This window comes from Oryza glaberrima, chromosome 8, assembly GCF_000147395.1.
Source record: "Oryza glaberrima chromosome 8, OglaRS2, whole genome shotgun sequence".
NCBI classification, from domain to species: Eukaryota; Viridiplantae; Streptophyta; class Magnoliopsida; order Poales; family Poaceae; genus Oryza; species Oryza glaberrima.
The window spans coordinates 1,246,055-1,269,551 of record NC_068333.1 but is presented as its reverse complement, the minus strand read 5'-3'; the positions used below and the strand labels follow the sequence as shown (position 1 = coordinate 1,269,551).

The following is a 23,497-nucleotide window of genomic DNA, read 5'->3' as shown; positions in this document are numbered from 1 at the left end:
CAAATGTTTCAGTCTAACCAATTGAGAATCATCGACATTGTGCTTCATTGTGTAGCTACATTTTAAAAATATGGGTAACGTTAGTGTGTCCGCCCCTGCACCCTATACATGTTGGAGCGCGGTAAAGAAAAAAAATTGGTATGGACCCGCCCACCTATCGAACCTTATCTCCTTCTCTGAAATCCTCCACCTCCGCTTCTCAGTTCTCTCTCGTCGCTTTCTCCGTCTCCCGAGTCCCCGTCTCTCCTCCTTTGCCAACAGCCGAGAGTTAGAGAGAGCGCCGCGCCGCCGCCCCCGTCTCTTCTCCCACCGGTCCCTCTCTCTCCCTCTCGTCTCTCCCTTGCCGGTAGCAGAGGAGGCGGCAGCGATGGCTTCAGCTGCTCCCGCGGGCCGGATCCGGGAGTGGCGGTGGAGTCGGCGGCTACTATTGGCGGATCCGGTGACGGTGGCGGCGGTGGTGTTTCCGGCAGGCGGATCCGGCGGGCGATTCTCTACCACCTCCTCCTCACCCTCCACGCCCAAGCTTGTCCTGCGGCAGCGGCGGTGACATCGGTGCTCCCGTGGGCAGATCCAGCAGAAGTGGCGGCGGCGTTCTTTTTGGTGGGCGGATCTAGCGATCCCCTACCCCCTCCCCCTCCGCCCCAAGCTTCTCCCTTGGATCCGGCGGTGGCGACGTCGGCGGCACCCGCGGACGGATCTAACCGAGAGGATCTGCCCGACATCGCCGCCGTCCCCTCGCGGCCGGATCTGCCGGTGTTGTTGGTTGTGTATGGGTTGTTTCTATTTTTTTTTATGTGATGATGATGTCGTTTCCGTGATTGATTTTGGGGTTTTTATGAGAGGAGACCTCTCATTGATTACGATTTGGATTTGGATTGAAATTGAGATTTTGTTTTTGGGTAGGATTGTGATGATGTGGGATTTGAAGAGGAGGTGCGCGACGGAAGAAAAATCGCGGTATGGACGAAAAATCGTTGTGACGTCGTCATCTTATTTTGGATTTTTTTTATGATTCCGATTTAGATTTGGATTGGAATTTTGAAAAGTTTTTATTTGGATTGGGATGGTTTGAGATTTTGGAGAGAAGGTGTGCTCAATGTGGGTCTATTTGTGTGATACGGAATTTCGACTGGGATTTGGGGGGGGGGGGGGGGGCTGACGGGACGAAAAATCACCGCATGCACGAGGTGACGAAAGGAAAAATACGAATATTTATATTAGTTAAGATACAGTAGATAGGTAGACCGTAGATTCAAGATTTGATCTAATACTAACAAAAACTTGATCAATATTTAATGAGATAATTTTAGTTATTATCTTTTCTCATCTATGTACGTGCATGGCTACCAAAAATTAGGAGCATTCGGTCTGTTTGTTTCCTAGTCCTTTCCTTGCATATGGCCGTATACATAAGTTGGACATGATTTTTTTGGGGCATTTGCAAATTTGCCACTGGTTTTTTCAATATTGCAAGGATGCCACTCGACTGACAGATCTAGTGGCATTTTTGTAATTTTCTAGTAGCAGTCTTACAATAACGATTCAAATTAGTAGTAAATTTGCAATTGCCCCTTTTTTTCCTATTACCCGACAATAATCAGGCCATGCAATCCGGTTCATAGAGCACTTGGAGTCATGTTGATGTAAAAAAAAAATACACACTGGCCTAGGAGATCTGTTTAGCTCTAGTGCAGATCCAAGATGTTGATGAGATGCGGGTGTGTCAGTCAGTTTGATCCTGTAACTGACAAGATATGTAAACAATATATCAGATAGCCGATCGGCTGACAAGCCGATGGAGTAATTCCAGCCGATAGCCGATACTAACCGATGCCGATTCCAGCCGATGTCAATAGGGTTTTGAGCAATCGGCTATATGTTCAATGTAGATAATGATGTAAAGATAATCGGCTGATGATAATAAAATATAGTAATAATATAATCCAACAAAAACCAATCGGCTAATAATAATATGATAGGATAAATACTGATCCGATGGTTAAAGCATACATCGGCTGGAGGTCTGATGCTATAAAATCCACAAGAGTAGATTAAACAATGAAACCTTTGTTGTCATCAGCTAAATCCAACTTATATATGCAAACCTTATAAGTTGATGCAACGTCCAGATAACTCATCGATTGAAACCCCGATAAAACCCTTATTGGTAGTCAATAAGCTGGCTAGAGATTATGGTTCTAAGCACGACTTAATATATTAAACTTAACTGATGCATACACTAAGTATGAAAAGAAACATAATATCTAGACGATCAAGCCCTTGACTGATTTTCAGGGTGATAAATGCCTTAGCTAATCTAATCTAGTAAAACAACTTAGCCGATACAGGCAGAAACACTAAAGCGAGAGGCAACCGGTAGAGCTAAATTGAGATACTAAGACTAGATTAACTAAAACATATGATAAATTGGCAAACAAATTATTGATGCGAAAAACACACACTGGCCTGGGAGATCTGCTTAACTCCAGTGTAGGTCGTAAATCTTGCTCTTGGGTTCAAAGGCATGCCAGTTGATTTGATCCTACAATCAATAAGAAAGAAAAACAAGAAAACCAAGGTTAAATCCATAAACGATAGCCGATCGGCTAGGGGCCGATGACATATCGTCGAACATTGAGCCGATGTTATTGGTATTAGATCGGCAATGAAGAATAAGGCAATATAGAGTTAAATCTACTCGATCGGCTGTAGATATCAACGATATATAATCATTTTCTCAAAATATATTTAAACCGAGTGATTGGGATAGATCGAGCAGCAAGTCAAGACAGTATAAATCACTTATGTTTAAAGATACTTTAAGATAACGATTATATATATGTTTATAGCATAGCCGATCAAATAGATCTAACATATATCGGCTAATACTCCGATACCACTCCATATTAAGATATTAAATCAGACAAAATATATCAAATAACAAGCCTAATATACTTTAATGCAACAATATCTTAATATAAAGGGCAGATTTAGCATATCAAGTAAGCATACAAAGTATAAAATAGCTAAATCAGGTAAGATCGGCTGAAACCCCGATACTACCTCTATTGGTGGTCATAAAACAAGCTAGATATTGCAATTATGAATATTACTTAATAGATCGAACTCAACCGATGCAGCATTAATTAAGCATAAGAATAAATACAAGATCTAGACAAGATGATGAAAACCTCTAAAAGATGGTAGATATGCTATACAATCTAGATTAACAATAAAATCTAACTCTATCGGCTACTCTCTAGTAATAGATGTTAGCCGACTGAAGGTTAGATTATGATAGTAATAAAGATTACAAGGCATATATGATAACTCGACGATTTACATAAACAAGATTAGAGTGTCATAAAGATGGAAGCACTAATCCCGAGAACGCAAGCCGTCATGACAAATTTTACCTCTTGTTGAAGATCGAAATCGATGTAGTTCAACCCGAAAGCAAGAACTTGTCGAAACAATGAAAGTAGAAAAAGGGCGGCGATACACCGAAAGTGTTATTGAACTATCGTTGTAAATTACATGGGATCGGGTTATATTTATACCTGGGATACATGACTAGTCCTTGCCGGACAAGACTCTTATCTCTAACAAACTCTAAGATATGAACAAGTCTTTACAGCAGACTCTTACCGAAATATATCTCTAAAGAAACTATTTAAAATATCCTAATTAATAGATATAATTGCCTATCGGTGAGCTTATCTCCATCATGGCAATCCTTGTGTAGCACGTTGATCGATCCCAAAGACGGTTATACAACCATCTCAACGAAATCGGCTACATCGGCTAAATCGGCTATCTTCTATCCGATCCATCTCATCTGATGCAGTCTTCAGCCGACACCCTTAGCTAATGCGCACTGTTCTTGGAATATGATTCCCTGCCAAATCCGCTTTGATTCCAATGTTGAACGTAGTTCATGGCTTACCAAATTTGGTCATTAACCCAAATATATCATCCAAACCAAAGCAATCCAAGAGGTCGAATGTACTGATGCAGCCTTGAACAACGCCAACGTAGATGATACAATTGCCTAAGCCGGCGGAACATTGGACTTACCTCTTCGCCGGAGATCGAGAACCAATGCAGCCCCGTGTCAGGTGCCAAGTTCCGCCGTGATAAATAAAAAGGTAGAAAAGGTAAAAGGTGGCGATGCGCCGAATTGTACTGATCGTGGAGATAATTTACAATGACCTCGGGTGTACATATTTATACCCATGGGTAGACACTAGTCCTTGTCGGACAAGAAAGAAACTTTCCTAAAGATAAAAGAAAAACATAAAGTTCTTATTGGACACTAAACACACTTTCCTAAAGATAAAAGAAAACTAATAAACTCTTCCTAATTACTAGATAAATTGCCATGCCGCATCCTCCTCGAACTTGGTCTCTTCTGGATAAGTTTCCTTAAATAGATTAATTTCCTTAACTGAATGCTACAAGAATCCGACTATTGGCGACATGATAATTCTCGGCAAAATCTAAATCAAGAGGCCTCTCGTTTTAGTGCTAACGAGAGATCCTATCTAGATGCCTTAACTGTAGTACTAGTCCCCATCAATTAAGTAGAAAATATATTCCTATCACCTATGTTTCAAATGAAATTTTCTCTTAAACTACTCATCCGATTTATGATCCAATTACACGGTTGTGTTCGTAAGAATTAAATCTTTACAACAAGATCTCACATGATTATATTTTGATGAAAAATTACAAATTACTTTTATAGTATATCTAAATTACTTTTAGATTTCACTAAATTACTTCTTAGACATATAAAAGTAATTTCAGTAAAGCTTAAAAATAATTTATTATAGAAGTAACTTAAGACAAAAAGGAAGTAACTTTGTCATGACATTAAAGTAGATCCGTTATGGAGGTAAAAACGTGAGTCTATCTAAAAATTAAATTTAATCAGCACGAATTATGGAATTGACTAAAAAAGATAATAAAATAAACAACTCACAACATTATGGTTGTATAATAAGTAATTTAATCAAATCGAAAAGTAATTTATATATATGATAAAAGTAACTTACATATATAATAAAAGTAATTTACAACATAGATATTTCTTTTATCAAAATATAGTCATGTAAGATATTGTTATAAAGATTTAATTGCAACGAACACAATGGTGTAATCGGATTTGATGTTAATGAATCTAGATAGATATATATGTCTATATTCATTAACATCAATATGAATGTGGGAAATGCTAAAATGACTTACATTATGAAACGGAGGGAGTACTTCTCTGTTTATATTTGAAACCGGGCAATGAATTGAAAAGAAAAGGGAACAGAACGGCCTTGTGAACGCGGCCACCGGAGCCGCCAGCGCCCGGCAGGACGATTTGCCGACCAGCAACGGAAGGCGATGTGCCGTCGAGTAGCCAAGCGATAGATCTAAATGTACAAAAACTTTTTTTAATGAAGAGTGGATAATATCCTAAATACCAACCTTACCTCTAATCACTAAGTTAGTAAAGTACTAAAATGTCCTTATGAATCAACGGTTCAAATCAATTCTACTAGTTGTATAATACTACGAGTAGAGAGTACCGAGCATCGCTCTTTATTTTTTGGGAATGCTATGAATCTGGAATCGCATATTAGGTTTCATTTATACATCTATAGTCAAATTCATGTACACACAAAAAAAGCCGACCCTAAAAAATATGATTGAATTCCCAGTTAGATTTGTATTTATCTATCTGTATAGATTTTATTTTAGTGGAAAGGTCGCAAGGACCCGGCCTATATTGAAAGCCAACCACGAGCAGAGTTTTTGCTGCGGTTACCAGCTTTACAAAATGGAGCACAGAAAGCACTCGGAGATGATTAAGTACCAACAGACAAGGGGTATATTAAGGGGGTGTTTAGGTGAGAGAAGGACTAAACTTTAGTCCGGACTTATTTTTTTTGTGAGAGGGACCCTCTCACCCAAACACCCCCTAAACCTCTAAAGACTAGACGGCAGCAATCTAAAACAGACCGAACGCCAAAGCATTGCACGGGGCTAGCAAGATCAACCAACTCCTATTCTATTTTGTCTTAGAGCAGCTCCTCCCTCCTTAAACCTCTTTACCAGCTTCTCTAGATCACTCTTATTCATCTCCAGCCGATGCAGAGGACTACACTGCAATAAGAAAGAGACAATTTGGAAAGGTAGTATTAGGGGTGAGTAAACAAGTTTATCCCTGAACATGATGTTGTTTCTCGTTGTCCATATATAGAGTCCGGCAAATGGCAGCAAGCAGGGCATTTTTCACAACTATATGTTTAATTCAGCTCTAATGTCAGCAAGGATAAAGTCATCAAGGTTAAGAGGAACATGATCCCAGTTCAGCACATCTCTACAGAAACACCAAACAAAATGCGCCAAAGGGCAGCTAAAGATTATGTGGTTTGTAGTTTCTAGATGGATAGTGGAGAAAAAAAACTAATTTTAAAATCAGTAACTAGAGGGTGAGCGTGTACGGTACGGGGTTGACCACGGGCCACGGCTGGCGGGGAGCACAACGGCTACAGTTTATACTTATTTTAGTGCTAGAGGAGACACAGACAGTAATACACGCTACTTCCTTCGTTTCATAATGTAAGTTATTTTAATATTTTTCATATTCATATTGATGTTAATGAATCTAGATAGTTATATATGTCTAGATTTATTAACATAAATATGAATGTGGAAAATGCTAGAATGACCTACATTGTGAAACGGAGGGAGTAGTATCAATTATTTGAAGAGTTCAGTGACATTGTACCATAAGGACGAAACGAATACTCCACTTTAGTGGCATGTGGTTTGACTTACTCTTGTTTCGTCGTCACGCGCCAGCCCGAGAACGGGTCCAATGGAGGATACCTCAAATACAGACTCAGACTGGCAGTATAGGAAGTTGTGTCGTTGCTCCTCCAGCAGGAGAAGCCGATCAGTACACAGTACTGATATCACAGTACTGTATCAGTATCACCTTGCACACGATCGATCGACGCTGGCTCGCCGGCGGCGATGGCCGTCTTTTCGTTGATCACTTGTGCTGCCGACCTCGTCATCTTCTTCTCCATCTGCTACATGCAGCCTCCGGCTCCTGTCGCCGCCTTGTCCTTCAACTACCCCACCTTCGCCTCCTCACACAACCAGTACATCGAAATTGAAGGCAATGCCTCTGTCAGCGTCGGGTATATCGACATCAGTGCGAACAGTGTGGGCAACAACGTCGGACGGGTGTTCCACAAATCGCCAGTGCAGCTCTGGGACGCCGCCACCGGCGAGGTGGCCAGCTTCACCACGCGCTTCTCCTTCAACATCATCCCGGGAAATAGAAGCAAAAAGGGCGATGGGATGACCTTCTTCCTCACCAGCTACCCATCGAGGTTACCAGAGGGCGACGCCGGTGGCCAAAACCTCGGCCTAACGAACCAGACGGTCGGCGTCTCGACCGGCGAGAACCGGTTCGTTGCCGTCGAGTTCGACACCTTCGTCAACCCCTTCGACCCCAACGCAACCAACGACCACATCGGCATCGACGTCAACTCCGTCGTATCTGTGACGAACGAGTCCCTACCAAACTTCAGCCTCATCGGGAACATGACCGCCACCGTCGACTACAACAACAATTCGAGAATACTGTCAGTTAAGCTATGGATAAATGGCTCGACGACGCCTTACACCCTTAGCTCCATGGTTGATCTCAAGAGAGCCTTGCCGGAGAACGTCACCATCGGCTTCTCGGCATCAATTGGCTCAGCCTATGAGCAGCATCAGCTGACTTCTTGGTACTTCAAGTCGACTTCGTCGTTCGAGCAGAAGCTGGCAGCAGAAGTAGCATCTCCACCGCCGCCGTCGTCACCGTCACCACCACCGACTTCCAGACGTGGCGGAGTTGTAGTGCGAGCCACAGTTGGCGTGGTAATGTTCGTCATACTCCTCTTCACCATGGTACAAGTCCTTGTACGACGGCGTCAGAGCAAGAAAAGAAGGGAGGCAGAGGATGGAAGCTGGCACGGCAGTGACGACGACGACGACGGCGAGCTCATCATGGAGATCGAGATGGGGACGGGACCAAGGCGGTTCCTGTACCACGAGCTCGTCGACGCTACGAAGAGCTTTGCGCCGGAGGAGAAGCTTGGGCAAGGCGGTTTCGGTGCAGTGTATCGGGGCTACCTCAGAGAGCTTGGCCTCGCCGTCGCCATAAAGAGGTTTGCCAAAAATTCCTCTAAGCAAGGGAGGAAGGAGTACAAGTCAGAGATCAAGGTAATAAGCCGGCTGCGCCACCGCAATCTGGTGCAGCTCATTGGCTGGTGCCATGGCCGCACCGAGCTGCTCCTCGTCTACGAGCTATTCCCCAACCGTAGCCTCGACGTCCATCTCCACGGCAATGGCACCTTCCTCACATGGCCAATGAGGTTTATTAATTAACTCATTGATTTAGTAATTTTCGTTATGTGCAATCGACACCTTTGAAATTCAACTGATCAGCTGACTTGGATGTTGCCACAGGATCAATATTGTTCATGGACTCGGATCTGCACTACTCTACCTACATGAGGAGTGGGATCAATGTGTAGTGCACCGTGACATCAAGCCGAGCAACGTCATGCTAGATGAATCCTTCAACGCGAAGCTAGGCGATTTCGGCCTTGCAAGGCTTATTGACCATGCTGTTGGGATACAAACAATGACCCATCCCTCAGGGACGCCAGGCTATCTTGATCCTGAATGCGTGATCACCGGCAAAGCAAGCGCCGAGTCCGATGTTTATAGTTTTGGCATTGTTCTATTGGAAGTGGCATGCGGGAGAAGACCAATTAGCTTACAGGACACCCAAAACAATTGCCTCTTCCGACTGGTGGAATGGGTGTGGGATCTGTACGGCCAAGGAGCCGTTCTCAAGGCAGCCGACGAGCGGCTCAACAATGAATACGACACAACTAGCATGGAGTGTGTCATGGCCGTTAGACTTTGGTGTGCGCATCCAGACCGATGTGCACGTTCGTCTATCAGAGCTGTCATGGCAGTTCTCCAATCCAATGGACCACTACCTGTGTTACCAGCTAAGATGCCCGTGCCAACATATGCACCGCCGATGGCCTCAGCGGAGGGGCAGCCCTCATCATCGACACGAATGTCGTCCTCAAGTTTGACACTAACATCCATCACACCTCGCTAGGTTTGCAAGTTTTCTCACTCATAGGATTTATATAGCGAGACAATTATTGTCATATATAGATTTTTATCCATACCCACAAGTTGGTTTGAAGGACTCATCTTCGTTAATTGCTCCATACAGGAGTATTAGTCATGTTTAGTTCATTTTACTTGTTCTACATTTACAAATTGACGCTTGAATGGGATATGTACAGCTCGTGAGGCAATTGGTTTGCTCTTTAGAGAGCTGCCTAATTGGCAATGTGAGCAATGTGTTTAGTTTACATGACGCTTTCAGTTTTCCAAGCATTTATTTATTTTGTCCAGAAAACTTTTCCTACAATATCCTCTCCAACAATCCAATCAAACAGTCCATATCTCTAACTGATATTTGTTACATACTTTTCTTGTTTTCAGTCGATATCCTAGTCCTTATAGAGGGCCTGGAATTGTTGGAGTTGTAAGAAACTCAGAAATATTAACAAAACAGAAATGATCGAAGGCACCAACAGAAGAGACCTCTTGCATGACATGTGTTCATTGTTGATAGATCTCATATGATATTCAGCTAATGCTGTCCAATGACTGCATAGATTACTACTGAAACATTGTTTTGTTCTAATTCATCCCCATCTCTGGCTGAGATCTAGAATGGTTAGTTCAGTCTAGAAGATCTAAATGCGTATAATATGATCACAATAATCATATAAGTATACTAAAATTCAGAACAATAGATCTCAATTTGCAGAATACTTTGGATACATTGCTGCTATGCTCTCGTTTTGTCAAGCAACCAGCGTAACAAAGATAGGTGAATTGGAACTTTCAGTGCAGTTTCGAACTGGTCCCCTTCTCCAATCTTCATTACCCCGTGGAAGAACAAAGTCTTAAAGTGTAGTTCAAAGCAAAAAAGGAAAGGTACAAGAAAGAGACTAGGTTCTCTACACCTAGTAGGTGTCATGACACCCAACATTTACATGTGACTTAAATAGTTATTATAGAAAAAATTAAAAAAATTTAGTAACATCAATTGTGATGATATAAGTCTATACACAAACATGCAAGTTTCTATCTGATCTACAAGTAAAAAAATAAAAATAATAAAATTTGTTAATTTTGTTTCTTCATGTGTCTGCTGGGGAACTCATCTTTAGTCCTGGTTTACAACCCCTTTAATCACAGGTTACAACCCGGGATTAAAGATGCCCATCATTAGTCCCGCTTGAAATAACCCGGGACTAAAAATTGTAGCACTACCATCTTTAGTCCCGGTTGGTGTTACCAACCGGGACTAAAGTTTTTTTTCTTTTTTTTCAGTGTTTTTTGCTGTTTGCATATTGGCCTTTTTTTTCATTATTTTTTCACAGATTTAATGAACATCACAAATTTATAGATCGAATGAACATACTCAAATTCACATAGTGAACATCACAGATCAAATGGACACCACAAATTCACAAAAACATCTGAAAAAATGTTCATCTAATTATTTTTCTATTTTCGAAATTTATTTTATTTGTTATTCGAAATTTTAATTGATCCCGTCATGTGTTCTAAATGGTCTTTTCTTTTAATAGTTTTAATTTTTTATTATGAATTTTTAAATTGTTTTCCTAACTGAACTCTTATTTTTCTTTTTTTAATCAAATATTTTATTTTATTTTTTATTTAGAATTTTAATTCATCTCGGTTGGTGTTACCGGACTAAAAATTGCAGCGCTATCCCGGTTGGTGTTACCAACCGGGACTAAAGTTTTTTTTCTTTTTTTTCATTGTTTTTTGCTGTTTGCATATTGGCCTTTTTTTCATTAGTTTTCACAGATTGAATGAACATCACAGATCAAATGGACATCACAAATTCACAAAAACATCTGAAAAAAATGTTCATCTAATTATTTTTCTATTTTCGGAATTTATTTTATTTGTTATTCGAAATTTTAATTGATCTCGTCATGTGTTCTAAATGGTCTCTTCTTTTAATAGTTTTAATTTTTTTATTACTATTTTTAAATTGTATTCCTAACTGAACTCTTATTTTTCTTTTTCTAATTTCATATTTTATTTTATTTTCTATTTAGAATTTTAATTAATCTCGTTTTGTGTTCTATATGGACTATTATTTTCATATTCCTTATTTATTTTTTTCAATTTTAGTTGTTTCAAAATTATATCCTACTTGAACTCTCTTTTTTATTTTTCTAATTTCAGATTTTATTTTATTTTTAGTACAAATTTTAATTAATCACAATGTGTTCTTATATGAACTTTTCTTTCAATATTACTTATTTTAAATTCAAATTTCAGTTATTTTTACATTCTAGCCCACTAACCGCCATTACCGTGTTGCTTAACGACTTGCCCGTTGTTCCTCCCCTTAATCGTCGTTGGGATTCTAAAAATTGAACCTAATCATTTTTTCGGTTTTGTTAATAGTTTTCACCAGATGTCCTGTTAACCGTCACCACCCTATTGCTTTATAGGTCTGTTGTTCCTCTTCTCTTTATTGTCATTTGCTATTATTGTATTTTTTAATGGACTGTTCTTTTAAAATTTTGTATTTTTTCATTCCTTTTTTTTGTTATTTGAAAATTTTATTTCTATCTGAACTCTTATTTTTATTTTTTTATTCTTTGGAACTTATTTTATTTTTTCTGAATTTTAGTTAATTAACCTCATATTCTATTCTACATCTACTGTTCTCTCAATAATCATTTTTATTTTAAATTTCAGTTATTTCTAAATTGTATTCTTACTCTAACTCTCATTTCTATTTATCTACTTTCAGAATTTATTTTAATTTTTATTCCAAATTTCAATTAATCTCATGTTGTGTTCTAGATGGTCTCTTCTTTCAACAATTCTTATTTTTTATACTGATTTTTTTGTTATTTTTAAATCGTATTCTTACTTGAACTCTTATTTTATTTTTTATAATTTTCAAATGTATTTTATTTTTTATTCTTAATTATAATTAATCTCGTATTATGTTCTAGGGGATTACTCTTTTAGGATTTTTTATTCTAAATTTTAGTTATTTGTAAATTTTATTGTTACTTGAGCTTTTTTTTATAATTTTGAAATTTATTTTATTTTTAATTCTTAATTATAATTATTCTCGTATTATGTTATGCATGGACTATTCTTTCATTATTCCTTATTTTTTTATTCTAAATTTTAGTTATTTCTAAATTATATTTTTCAAATTTCAGAATTTATTTTATTTTTATTCCGAATTTTAATTAATATCTAATTATGTTCTATATGGACTCTTTTTCAGTATTCCTTATTTTATTTTGAATTTTAGTTATTTTTAAATATATTTCTACTTGAAACTTTTTTCTTTTTATCTAATCCACAGTGAGCGTGGTGCCTTCTTTCGAGATTTGCTTTTATAGTTTTGTATAATACAGTAGACAGGTAGACCGTAGATTCAAGATTTGATCTAATACTAACAAAAACATGATCAATATTTAATGAGATATTTTTAGTTATTATCTTTTCTCATCTATGTATGTACGTGGCTACCAAAAATCAGGAGCATTCAGTCTGTTTGTTTCCTAGTCCTTTCCTTGCATATGGCCATATACGTCAGTTGGACTTGATTTTTTTTTATTACCCGACGATAATCAAGCCATGCAATCCGGTTCAGAGAGCACTTGGAGTTGGAACAGAAGTATATGTAAGATTTCTTTCTTTGTCAGTCCAAGCAAGATTAGTCTATAGTATTTTTCCTTCTCTTATACATACATATCCGATCAATCTCGACTGTTAAAATCTGAAGCTATCATGATCTGATGGTGTAGATTTCTCTTTTTCTTCGATTAATGTGGCAATTTCTAGCCTTCAAAGCGAACTTGGTGTCTTCTTTTAGACTGTTTTTAATAATATAACTTGGGTTTCGTTTTTATAATTTTTAGAAGTCCCATCAAACGCTGTCATTATACTCCTCTACGACTCGTCCGCTGTCTCATCTCTTTATTGTCATTGGGATTTTAAAACTCGAACATAATTATCGTTTGGGTTCATTTTTTTTTACTATCTAGAAGTCCTGCTAAACCATCAGCGGCTTTTCCATTGTACTTCTCTACAGCTCGCCTGCTACCTCACCTGTTCCTGTCATTAAGATTTAATCAAACATAACTATTATTGGGGTTTACTTTTTACTTTTTAGAAGTCCTGCCAACCGCTGTGACCGTATTGCTTAACTGCATGTTCATTGTCGCTATTAGGATTCTATTTGGGGTTTTCTTAATAGTTTTTGGATTTCCCATCAACCATCACCAATCTACTCCTTTATACGCATGTTGCTTCTCTCATTTTTACTATCATTTATCATTTGTGTTCTATATAAAATTTTTTGTTTGAAAATTCCATATTTTTCATTCCACTATTTTTTTTTATAAATTATATTCCTACTTGAACTCTTATAACTATATTTCTATTTTTGGGAATTTCTTTTATTTTTTATTTAGAATTTTAATTAATATCGCCATGCGTTCTAGATGGTCGTTTCTTTCATTAGTCTTTATGTTCTATTATGAATTTTAGTTATTTATAAATTGTATTCCTAGTTGAACTCTTATTCTTTTCTTTTTCTAATTTTAGAAGTCATTTTATTTTTTATTTTGAATTTTAATTAATCTTGTATTGCGTTCTATATGGATTATTTTTTTAATATTTCTTATTTTTTATTTCTAATTTTAGTTGTTTTAAAATTATATTCTTACTTGAACTCTCTTTTTTATTTTTCTAATTTCGAAATTTATTTTATGTTTTATTCCAAATTTTAATTAATATCGTATTGTGTTCTTATACAAACTCCTTTCAATATTTCTATATTGCTTATTTTTAATTCCGAATTTTAGATATTTCTAAATTGTATTCCTACATGGACTCTCTTTTTCTTTTTTTCGATTAATATGGGAATTTCTAGCACCCACAGCGAACTTGGTGCCTCTTTTCAAGACTGTTTTAATAATATAACTAGTTAGGCGGCCCGCGCAATTGCGTGGCTAGCATCAATTTAAAATTATCTATTTTTTACACATGATTTTATTTAAAGTTATCATTCCCGTGATTCTAATAATTTTATAGTTTTTAAAAGCCACACCAGTCTTTATCCCTTACTTCCTTGTCACCTTTTTATTTGCTTACTTGATCTACCACTACCTTTACTCATCTTCTTTAGAACTTTTAAAATTAGTCCTTATAGTTTTTAGAGTTCATTGTTTTGTTGGGTTTCGTTTTCATAATTTTTAGAAGTATCTTCCAACATCGCCAGTTTACTACTCTACGGCCCGTCCGCTACCACCTCTCTTTATTGTTATTGGGATTTTAAAAATCGAACATAATTATTGTTTGTGTTCTTTTTTTACGTTTTATAAGTCTCGCCAAATCATTAGTGACTTCGCCACTATACTCCTCTACAGCTCACCTGCTGCCTCCCATCCTTATTGTCATTGAGATCTTAAAAATCGGATATGATTATTATTGGGGTATATTTTCACTCTCCTTAAGTCCTGTCAACCGTCGTGACCATGCTGCTTAACGGCATGCCCATCGTCACTCCTCTTAATCATCATTGTGATTCTGTTTGGGATTTTGTTTATAGTTTTTAGATATCCCATCAACCGCTAGTACTCTACCTATTGCTTCTCCCCTTTTTATTGTCATTTGTCATCGTTGTGTTCTAGATGGACTTTTTTTTAAATTGCATATTTTTCATTCTGATAATTTTTATTCATAAATTATATTCCTACTTGAACTCTTATAATTATTTTTCTACTTTTGAAATTTATTTTATTTGTTATTTTGAACTTTAATTAATCTCGTCATGTATTCTAGATTGTGTCTTATTTCAATAGTATTTATTTTTATTACAAATTTTAGTATTTATAAATTGTATTATAGTTGAGATCTTATTTTTCTTTTTCTATTTTTCTGAATTTATTTTATTTTTTATTTCGAATTTTAATTATTCTTGTATTGTGTTATATATAGACTATCTTTTTAATAGTTTTATTTTCCAATTTCAATTGTTTCAAAATTGTATTCCTACTTGAACTCTCTTTTTTATTTTGATTTTTAATTAATATCGTATTGGTTTATTATATGGACTCTTCTTTCAATATTGCTTATTTTTAATTTCGAATTTCAGTTAATTTTAAATTTTATTCCTACGTGAACTCTTCTTTTATTTTTTTTTTCTAATTTCGGATTTTATTTTATTTTTATTCTGAATTTTAATTAATCTCGTATTGAGTTCTTATATGTACTCTTTTTTCGATATTCCTTATTTTTAATTCCGAATTTCAGTTATTTTTAAATTGTATTACTACTTGGACTCTTCTTTTTTTTTTTTTCTAATTTCGGATTTTATTTTATTTTTATTCCGAATTTTGATTAATCTTGTATTGGGTGCTTATATGGATTCTTCTTTCAATATTGCTTATTTTTATTCCAAATTGTATTTCTACTTAGACTCTTCTTTTATTTTTTTCGATTAATGTGGGAATTTATAGCCCCCCACAGCGAACGTGGCGTCGCCTTTTAAAGTTGTTTTAATAATATAATCGATAGATAGATAGATTTGAGATCGTCAATGGTAATCTATAGAACTGGCTCCTTGTCAATGATAAAAAGGTAAGAGTTTCTCTAAAATCATTGGATTGTTACCTATTTTCTCCTTTTTACTTTACGACAGTTCTTGACCATCTATCTATCTCAAAACAAAGTACTTGACGAATTATTTTTGAATCTCACAACGGTGCTTTCTAATGGTAGTAAAAATAAATCTAGCTAAACCGTAGATTCTTTTCTATTCAAGGGATCAGACCTATTCGTACTACCACCATATTTAATGGTAGTAGAAACGTGCATGGGAGGATAATTTTGTAAATTTGCATGTTAGTTGGAAACGCTCGGATTTTTGGGTCTTGCTGGGCTGAGCATGCGGGGTAGCGTTACAGAGCGAGGAGTGGAGGTGGCTGGTGTGCTGCCGGCAGCTGATCAGCAGCGATAGATGCGAGTAGTTTATTTCTTTGGTTGGCCGTCTCCTGCCTGCGGAAAGAATTAGGACTAAACATTATAAAATTTACTACAAGAGATAAAGATAAAAGTCTGAACTTGACGTGCTAAACTGCTACTGTTTTTTAATCAGCATATCAGAGCGAAGCTTCTGTTCTCTTGCTCATCTGCTTCAATTGAATCCCACTCTAAACTATGGGACCTCTAATAGAGTCTACACTGTTATAATTCAGAGAATGTGCTTTATGATTTACATGTTAATCAGCGACTATACTACAGTCTGCAGTGCAACAGTTTTTATCTTCTACTTCTCTGTTCATATTTGAAACCGGGCAATGAATTGAAAAGAAAAGGGAACAGAACGGCCTTGTGAACGCGGCCACCGGAGCCGCCGGCGCCCGGCAGGACGATTTGCCGACCGGCAACGGAAGGATGTGCCGTCGAGTAGCCAAGCGATAGATCTAAATGTACAAAAACTTTTTTTTAATGAAGAGTGGATAATATCCTAAATACCAACCTTACCTCTAATCACTAAGTTAGTAAAGTACTAAAATGTCCTTATGAATCAACGGTTTAAATCAATTCTACTAGTTGTATAATACTACGATGTAGAGTACCGGAGCATCGCTCTTTATTTTTTGGGAATGCTATGGATCTGGAATCGCAGATTAGGTTTCATTTAGAGCAAGTTTAATAGTGTAGCCAACTGCTGACTCTAAATCATCTATAGTCAACTTAATAGCCAATTCATACAATAGTTACCTATAAACATATACTACACAATTAATATCTAGTCCCACCTGTCATACACACATGCATTTTGGAGTCCGTGCTGCAGCTGGCTACAAATCTGTAGCCCGCTACTCTTCTCTCTTATCTTTTATCTCCTCGAAATGTGTTTATAGTTAGCTTATAGACTGCTATTGTACCTGCTCTTATACATCTATAGTCAAATTCATCTACACACACAAAAAAACCGACCGTAAAAATTATGATTGAATTCCCAGTTAGATTTGCTATATACTCCTACCTATCCATATAGATTTTTTTTAGAGAAAAGGTCACAAGGACCCGGCCTATATTGAAAGCCAACCTCGAGCAGAGTTTTTGCTGGGGTTACCAGCTTTACAAAAAAGGAGCACAGAAAGCACTCGGAGATAATTACGTACCAACAGACAAGGGATATATTAAACCTCTGAAACAGACCGAACGCCAAAACATTGCATGGGGCTAGCAAGATCAACCAACTCCTATTCTATTTTGTCTTAGAGCAGGTCCTCCCTCCTTCAACCTCTTTACCGGCCAGCTTCTCTAGATCACTCTTATTCATTTCCAGCCGATGCAAAGTGTTGAATAGTCTTTATATTGATTGTGAAAGGACAAATGACATAAGATATAAGTGGAAGAGCCCCTCACCTCAAGGCTAGCTTTTGTGATGGGAAAGACTATTTACGATCCTACACAAAGAACTCCACGGCAATAAGAAAGAGACAATTTGGAAAGGTAGATACGATGTTGTTTCTCGTTGTTCATATATAGAGTCCAGCAAATGGTTAAATTCAGCTCTAATGTCAGCAAGGATAAAGAAGTCATCAAAGTTAAGAGGAACATAATCTCAGTTGAGCACATCTCTACATAAACACCAAACAACCAGTTCAGCACATCTCTACATAAACACCGAACAAAATACGCCAAAGGGCAGCTAAAGATTATGTACATCTCTACAGAAACACCAAACAAAATACGCCAAAGTTCAGCACATCTCTACATAAACACCAAACAAAATGCGCCAAAGGGCAGCTAAAAATTATGTACATCTCCACAGAAACACCAAACAAAATGCGCCAAAGGACAGCTAAAGAATATGTGGTTTGTAGTTTCTAGATGGACAGTGGAGAAAAAAAAATTCTAATTTTAAAATCAGTAACACCAAACAAAATGCGCCTAAGGTCAGCTAAAGATTATGTTGTTTGTAGTTTCTAGATGGACAGTGGAGAAAAAAAAATCTAATTTTAAAATCAGTAACTAGAGGGTGAGCGTGTACGGTACGGTGTTAACACGGGCCACGGCCGGCGGGGAGCACAAAAGTTACAGTCTCTATATTTATTTTAGTGCTAGAGAAGACACATATAGTAAGGCCCTGTTTAGATTCCAACTTTTTTACTTCAAACTTTTAACTTTTTTGTCACATCCAACTTTCCTACACACATAAACTTTCAACTTTTCCGTCACATCGTTCTAATTTCTTTAAACTTCTAATTTTAACGTGGAACTAAATACAGCCTAATATATGCTACTCCCTCCGTCCCAAAATATAATTATTTTTAAACTTCGACACGGTCTTCGAGATACTACTTTGACAAATAATATCTATGTTTTAACTAAAAAGAGTTGTATATTATGATAATTTGTTTAATGATCAGTCTAGTAACATCAAATTGACATGATCAATCTTTTTTCTTTTGCTATTAATAGTCAAAATTTAAAAGGTTTGACATCACATTACTCTAAAAATATTTATATTTTGGGAGGGAGGGAGTATCAATCATTTGAAGAGTTCAGTGACATTGTACCCTAAGGACGAAACGAATACTGGTTTGACTTACTCTTGTTTCGTCGTCACGCGCCAGGCCGAGAACGGGTCCAATGGAGGATACCTCAAATACAGACTCAGACTGGCAGTATAGGAAGTTGTGTCGTTGCTCCTCCAGCTGGAGAAGCCGATCAGTACACAGTACTAGTATCACAGTACTGTATCAGTATCACCTTGCACACGATCTATCGACGCTGGGTCGCCGACGGCGATGGCCGGCTTTTCGTTGACCACTTGTGCTACCGGCCTCGTCATCTTCTTCTCCGTCTGCTACCTGCAGCCTCCGGCTCCTGTCGCCGCCTTGTCCTTCAACTACTCCAACTTCAGCTCAAACAACCAGAACATAGAAATTGAAGGCAAAGCCTCCATCCGCGTCGGGTATATTGACATCAGCGCGAACGACGCTCGGGACATTTTCACCAGCGCGGGACGGGTATCCTACAAGACACCGGTGCAGCTCTGGGACGCCGCCACCGGCGAGGTGGCCAGCTTCACCACAACCTTCTCCTTCAACATCGTCACCCCGAGCGATAGGAACAACAGGGGCGACGGGATGGCCTTCTTCCTCGGCAGCTACCCATCGAGGTTGCCAAAGAATGCCTCCGGTAGTGGACTCGGCCTCACCAACAAGTCCTACACCAACGTCTCCACCGGCGAGGACCGGTTCGTCGCCGTCGAATTCGACACTTATCTAAACCGCGACTTCGACCCCAACGCAACCTACGACCACATCGGCATCGACGTCAACTCCATCGTATCTGTGACGAACGAGTCCCTACCAGACTTCAGCCTCAACGGGAGCATGACCGCCACCGTCGACTACAACAGCAGTTCGAGCATCCTGTCAGTAAAGCTGTGGATAAATGACACGACGAAGCCGCCTTACAACCTAAGCGACAAGGTTGATCTCAAGAGCGCCTTGCCAGAGAAGGTCACCATCGGCTTCTCGGCGGCAACGGGCGCATCAGTTGAGCTACACCAGCTGACTTCTTGGTACTTCAACTCGAGCCCGTCGTTCGAGCATAAGCATGGACGTGCCGGAGTTTTAGCGGGAGCCACCGTCGGGGCGACGTTGTTCGTTGTGCTGCTCTTCACCGTTGCAGCTATCCTCATACGGCGACGTCGGATCAAAAACAGGAAGGAGGCAGAGGATGAGCAGGACATAAGCTCGGACAGCGAAGACGACGACGGCGAGCCCATCGTGGAGATCGAGATGGGGACTGGGCCAAGACGGTTCCCACACTATGAGCTCGTTGAGGCCACCAAGAGCTTCGCGGCGGAAGAGAAGCTCGGGCAAGGCGGCTTTGGCGCGGTGTACCGAGGCTACCTGAGAGAACAGGGCCTCGCCGTCGCCATTAAACGCTTCGCTAAAGATTCCTCCAAGCAAGGGAGGAAGGAGTATAAGTCGGAGATTAAGGTCATAAGCCGACTACGCCACCGCAATCTCGTGCAGCTCATAGGCTGGTGCCATGGCCGCGATGAACTCCTGCTTGTTTACGAGCTCGTCCCCAACCGCAGTCTTGACATCCATCTCCACGGCAATGGCACCTTCCTCACATGGCCAATGAGGTTATCAACCCTCGCTAGTTTTATCTCAATCTTTGTGACCAAATTAATTAATAAATGTATTGTTAAATTAAACTTAACAGATTTGCAAACTTATTTTTTATAGGGTCAAGATTGTTCTTGGGATCGGATCAGCCCTCTTCTACCTTCATGAGGAGTGGGGGCAATGCGTTGTGCACCGCGATATCAAGCCGAGCAATGTCATGCTTGACGAGTCCTTCAATGCCAAGCTAGGCGACTTTGGGCTCGCAAGGTTCATTGACCACACTGTGGGGATGCGGACAATGACTGCAGTGTCTGGGACACCAGGCTATGTTGACCCTGAATGCTTGATCACCGGCAGAGCAAGCGCGAAGTCTGACATTTATAGCTTTGGCATCGTCCTGCTTTAGGTGGCATGCAGGAGGAAACCGATGAGCCTACTGGACAGCCAAACGAATGGCGTCTTTCGGCTGGTCGAGTGGGCTTGGGATCTGTACGGCAAGGGAGATGTTCTCATGGCTGCCGACATGCGTCTCGACGGCGACTACGATTCTGCGGAGATGGAGCGTGTCATCGCTCTCGGGCTCTGGTGCGCGCACCCTGATCCAAGCGTGCGACCATCTATCAGAGATGCCATGACCATACTCCAATCGAGTGGAGGCCAGCTGCCGGTGCTACCAGCCAAGATGCCCGTGCCAACGTACGCGCCGCCGATGGCCTCGTTTGATGGGCTGTTTGCGTCATCAGGTGTGACGCAGTCGTCGTCCACATCGACGACGAGTGGCCACGCTACTCACACCTCGTGTTCCTCGGTTCCGTCCGATTCAACCGGTTCGAAGGACTCGTCTTCATTGCTCAAGCATCAGTGCTAGTGTTTAGTTTTAGTTTTTTTTATTTGCTTGTTCTTTGTTTAGAGTTAACGCGCTTGAATGGTCTGTTGGTTTGGTCTTTAGTGTTGCCTAGTTTCCGATTTGAGTAATGCATGTGTATTTACGCCATGATTTGAATTTTATGCCATTGTAATTTTTCTAGAAATATCTGTCATGCCATTTTCTGTTCCGGCAGCAGAGGCCGAGGGAGGAGACGGGCAACGATAGTGGCGGCAGCAGCAGCATTACAAGTGGAGCGAATTGAACGATCGGCCCGTTACAATTGAAGAGGTGGCCGTCATCCTCCTCGATCATGCCATGGCTACAGAACGAAGTTAGGTTGGACTTATAATCAAATTTAGTGCAAAAGTGAATGAGATTAACAATTCTATTTTCCTTATTGTACGACATATGCACACACTACTATACACCACACCACATTCACACACCGCAAATGTGCCACCTAACTAGGTTAACAATATGATTGGGTACTTCCAGAAAATATATAAATTGATTGAAGAAATAGTGAATAAATATAACCTTTTATCTAGGTGGAATTGAGTAGTCTTTGGCTTTCTTTAATGAAAATTGCATGTTGTCTTAAAAAAAGTTGGAATTTAGTATAATTAAAAAAGAGTCTACACCCGCTAGAACTTGCTATCCATTTGCCCACGTGCAACTGGATTATTAACAGATTAATTATTACATTAAAACAAAAACATACGACTTGCTAATAATTAATTTTATTTTTGGAAGTATAAATTAATAAAATAGTCCAAGACAATCACAAATTTGTGTTTATTAATTCCGAATTTTGGAACTATCAAACCATGAAAAATAAAACCTAGACCCCAAACCATACAAAATTGTATTTATTAATCCCAAACTCAGAAAATATTTGATCAAGGAATTTAAACGTTAAGAACTACTCCCTCCGTCTCAAAATATAATAAGCTAGTACTAGATCATATATAAACAACCTTAAAAAAAACAAAAAAACACGAATATTAAGGAATAATCTAATATCAAATAATTAGAAAGGGTGAGGCTTCAAACCCAAATCATGTAGCCCATCACCTTGTGGAGCTAGCCGGAAGACCCCTGAGCGTTTCTCATATAAACAACCTTACAATACGAGTGGACTGGATTCATGAATTTTTAAGATTGTAAATATTAACTACAGAAAATAGCAAGTAACGTAGTAATATATTAGATTGGATTTTCTAGATCTATGAATTTTTTTAATTACCAATTTCAAAACTCAAAACTATCGGTTTCATTCTTAATCAAAAGCATGGTAACGGTAGTACTCCCTCCGTTATAAAATATGTATTCAAAATTTATTTCAAAATATGATAATTGATCACCACCTATTCCTCATCAACCAATCATAATCTTTTCCCATTTAATTTTTCACATATCTTTTAATTCTAATCAACGACAACCATCCTTATTTTTCCACCCACTTTCTCAATGCTCATAAAAAATAACAAGAAAAATGATGTATTTTTGGTTGGAGTAACTACTTTTCTTCATGCACATGTCTAGAAGATGGCAACGAGGCTCGTAACTCGAGATCTGGTGGGTTTATACTCTATCAGAGCAAGTTTAATAGTACAGTCAACTACTAGCTCCAAATCACCTATAGTCGACTTAATAGCCAATTCCAGGCCCGGCTCTAGGGCAGGGCCAAGAGGGCGACGGTCTAGGGCCCATCCTAGCTAGGGGCACATGCCTAAATATGTATGAGTACTGTATAAGCTGAAGTGGTATTTAAGATTAGTGAATACTCTCTCCGTCCCAAAAAAGCCAATTTAGAAGGGGATGTGACCCCTCCTAGTACTATGAATCTGGATAAATGGTTATCCAGATTCGTAGTCCTAGGAGGGGATGTGACCTCTCCTAGGTTGGTTTTTTTGACGGAGGGAGTAGTTCTGTACTACTACTCCTGATTATCTACTAGTATCTACATAATACTGATGAGTGAATTAATAAAGATTCTAGATTCAACAATCAAAATTGTAGGTATAGATAGGTTCTTGTTGATAATATATATTTCCTTTATAAATTTAGGTGTTGAAAAGTTGTAATTTTTCTCAGGAAGCATTTTTATGGTGCTAAGTAAAGGGAAAAAACAAGATCAGTTTAAGTGTTGATTTTTTTTCTATTTCTAACGACATACATATGAAATTTTATCAATGTTCATTTCTCTCTATGATTAGATTTGAAAACACAATTTGAAAATGGAAAGTGCGAATATACATATAATATGTCTCTCTACAGGGAG

General features: G+C 38.6%; 2 protein-coding genes and 1 pseudogene across 2 annotated transcripts; all 3 read left to right on the top strand.

Moving 5' to 3' along the window:
* Positions 1-7,035: 7,035 nt before the first annotated feature.
* LOC127781715 (L-type lectin-domain containing receptor kinase IX.1-like) lies at positions 7,036-9,376 on the top strand. Its single transcript, XM_052308726.1, has 2 exons — positions 7,036-8,432; positions 8,527-9,376. The coding sequence occupies exons 1-2, from the start codon at positions 7,036-7,038 to the stop codon at positions 9,194-9,196; spliced, it is 2,067 nt and encodes a 688-aa protein (XP_052164686.1). The 3' UTR covers positions 9,197-9,376.
* Positions 9,377-18,965: 9,589 nt separating this feature from the next.
* On the top strand, positions 18,966-20,570 carry LOC127781717 (L-type lectin-domain containing receptor kinase IX.1-like; annotated as a pseudogene).
* Positions 20,571-20,772: 202 nt separating this feature from the next.
* LOC127781992 (L-type lectin-domain containing receptor kinase IX.1-like) lies at positions 20,773-21,213 on the top strand. The gene has a single exon (XM_052309065.1). The coding sequence runs from the start codon at positions 20,773-20,775 to the stop codon at positions 21,211-21,213; it is 441 nt and encodes a 146-aa protein (XP_052165025.1).
* The last annotated feature ends 2,284 nt before the right edge of the window (positions 21,214-23,497 follow it).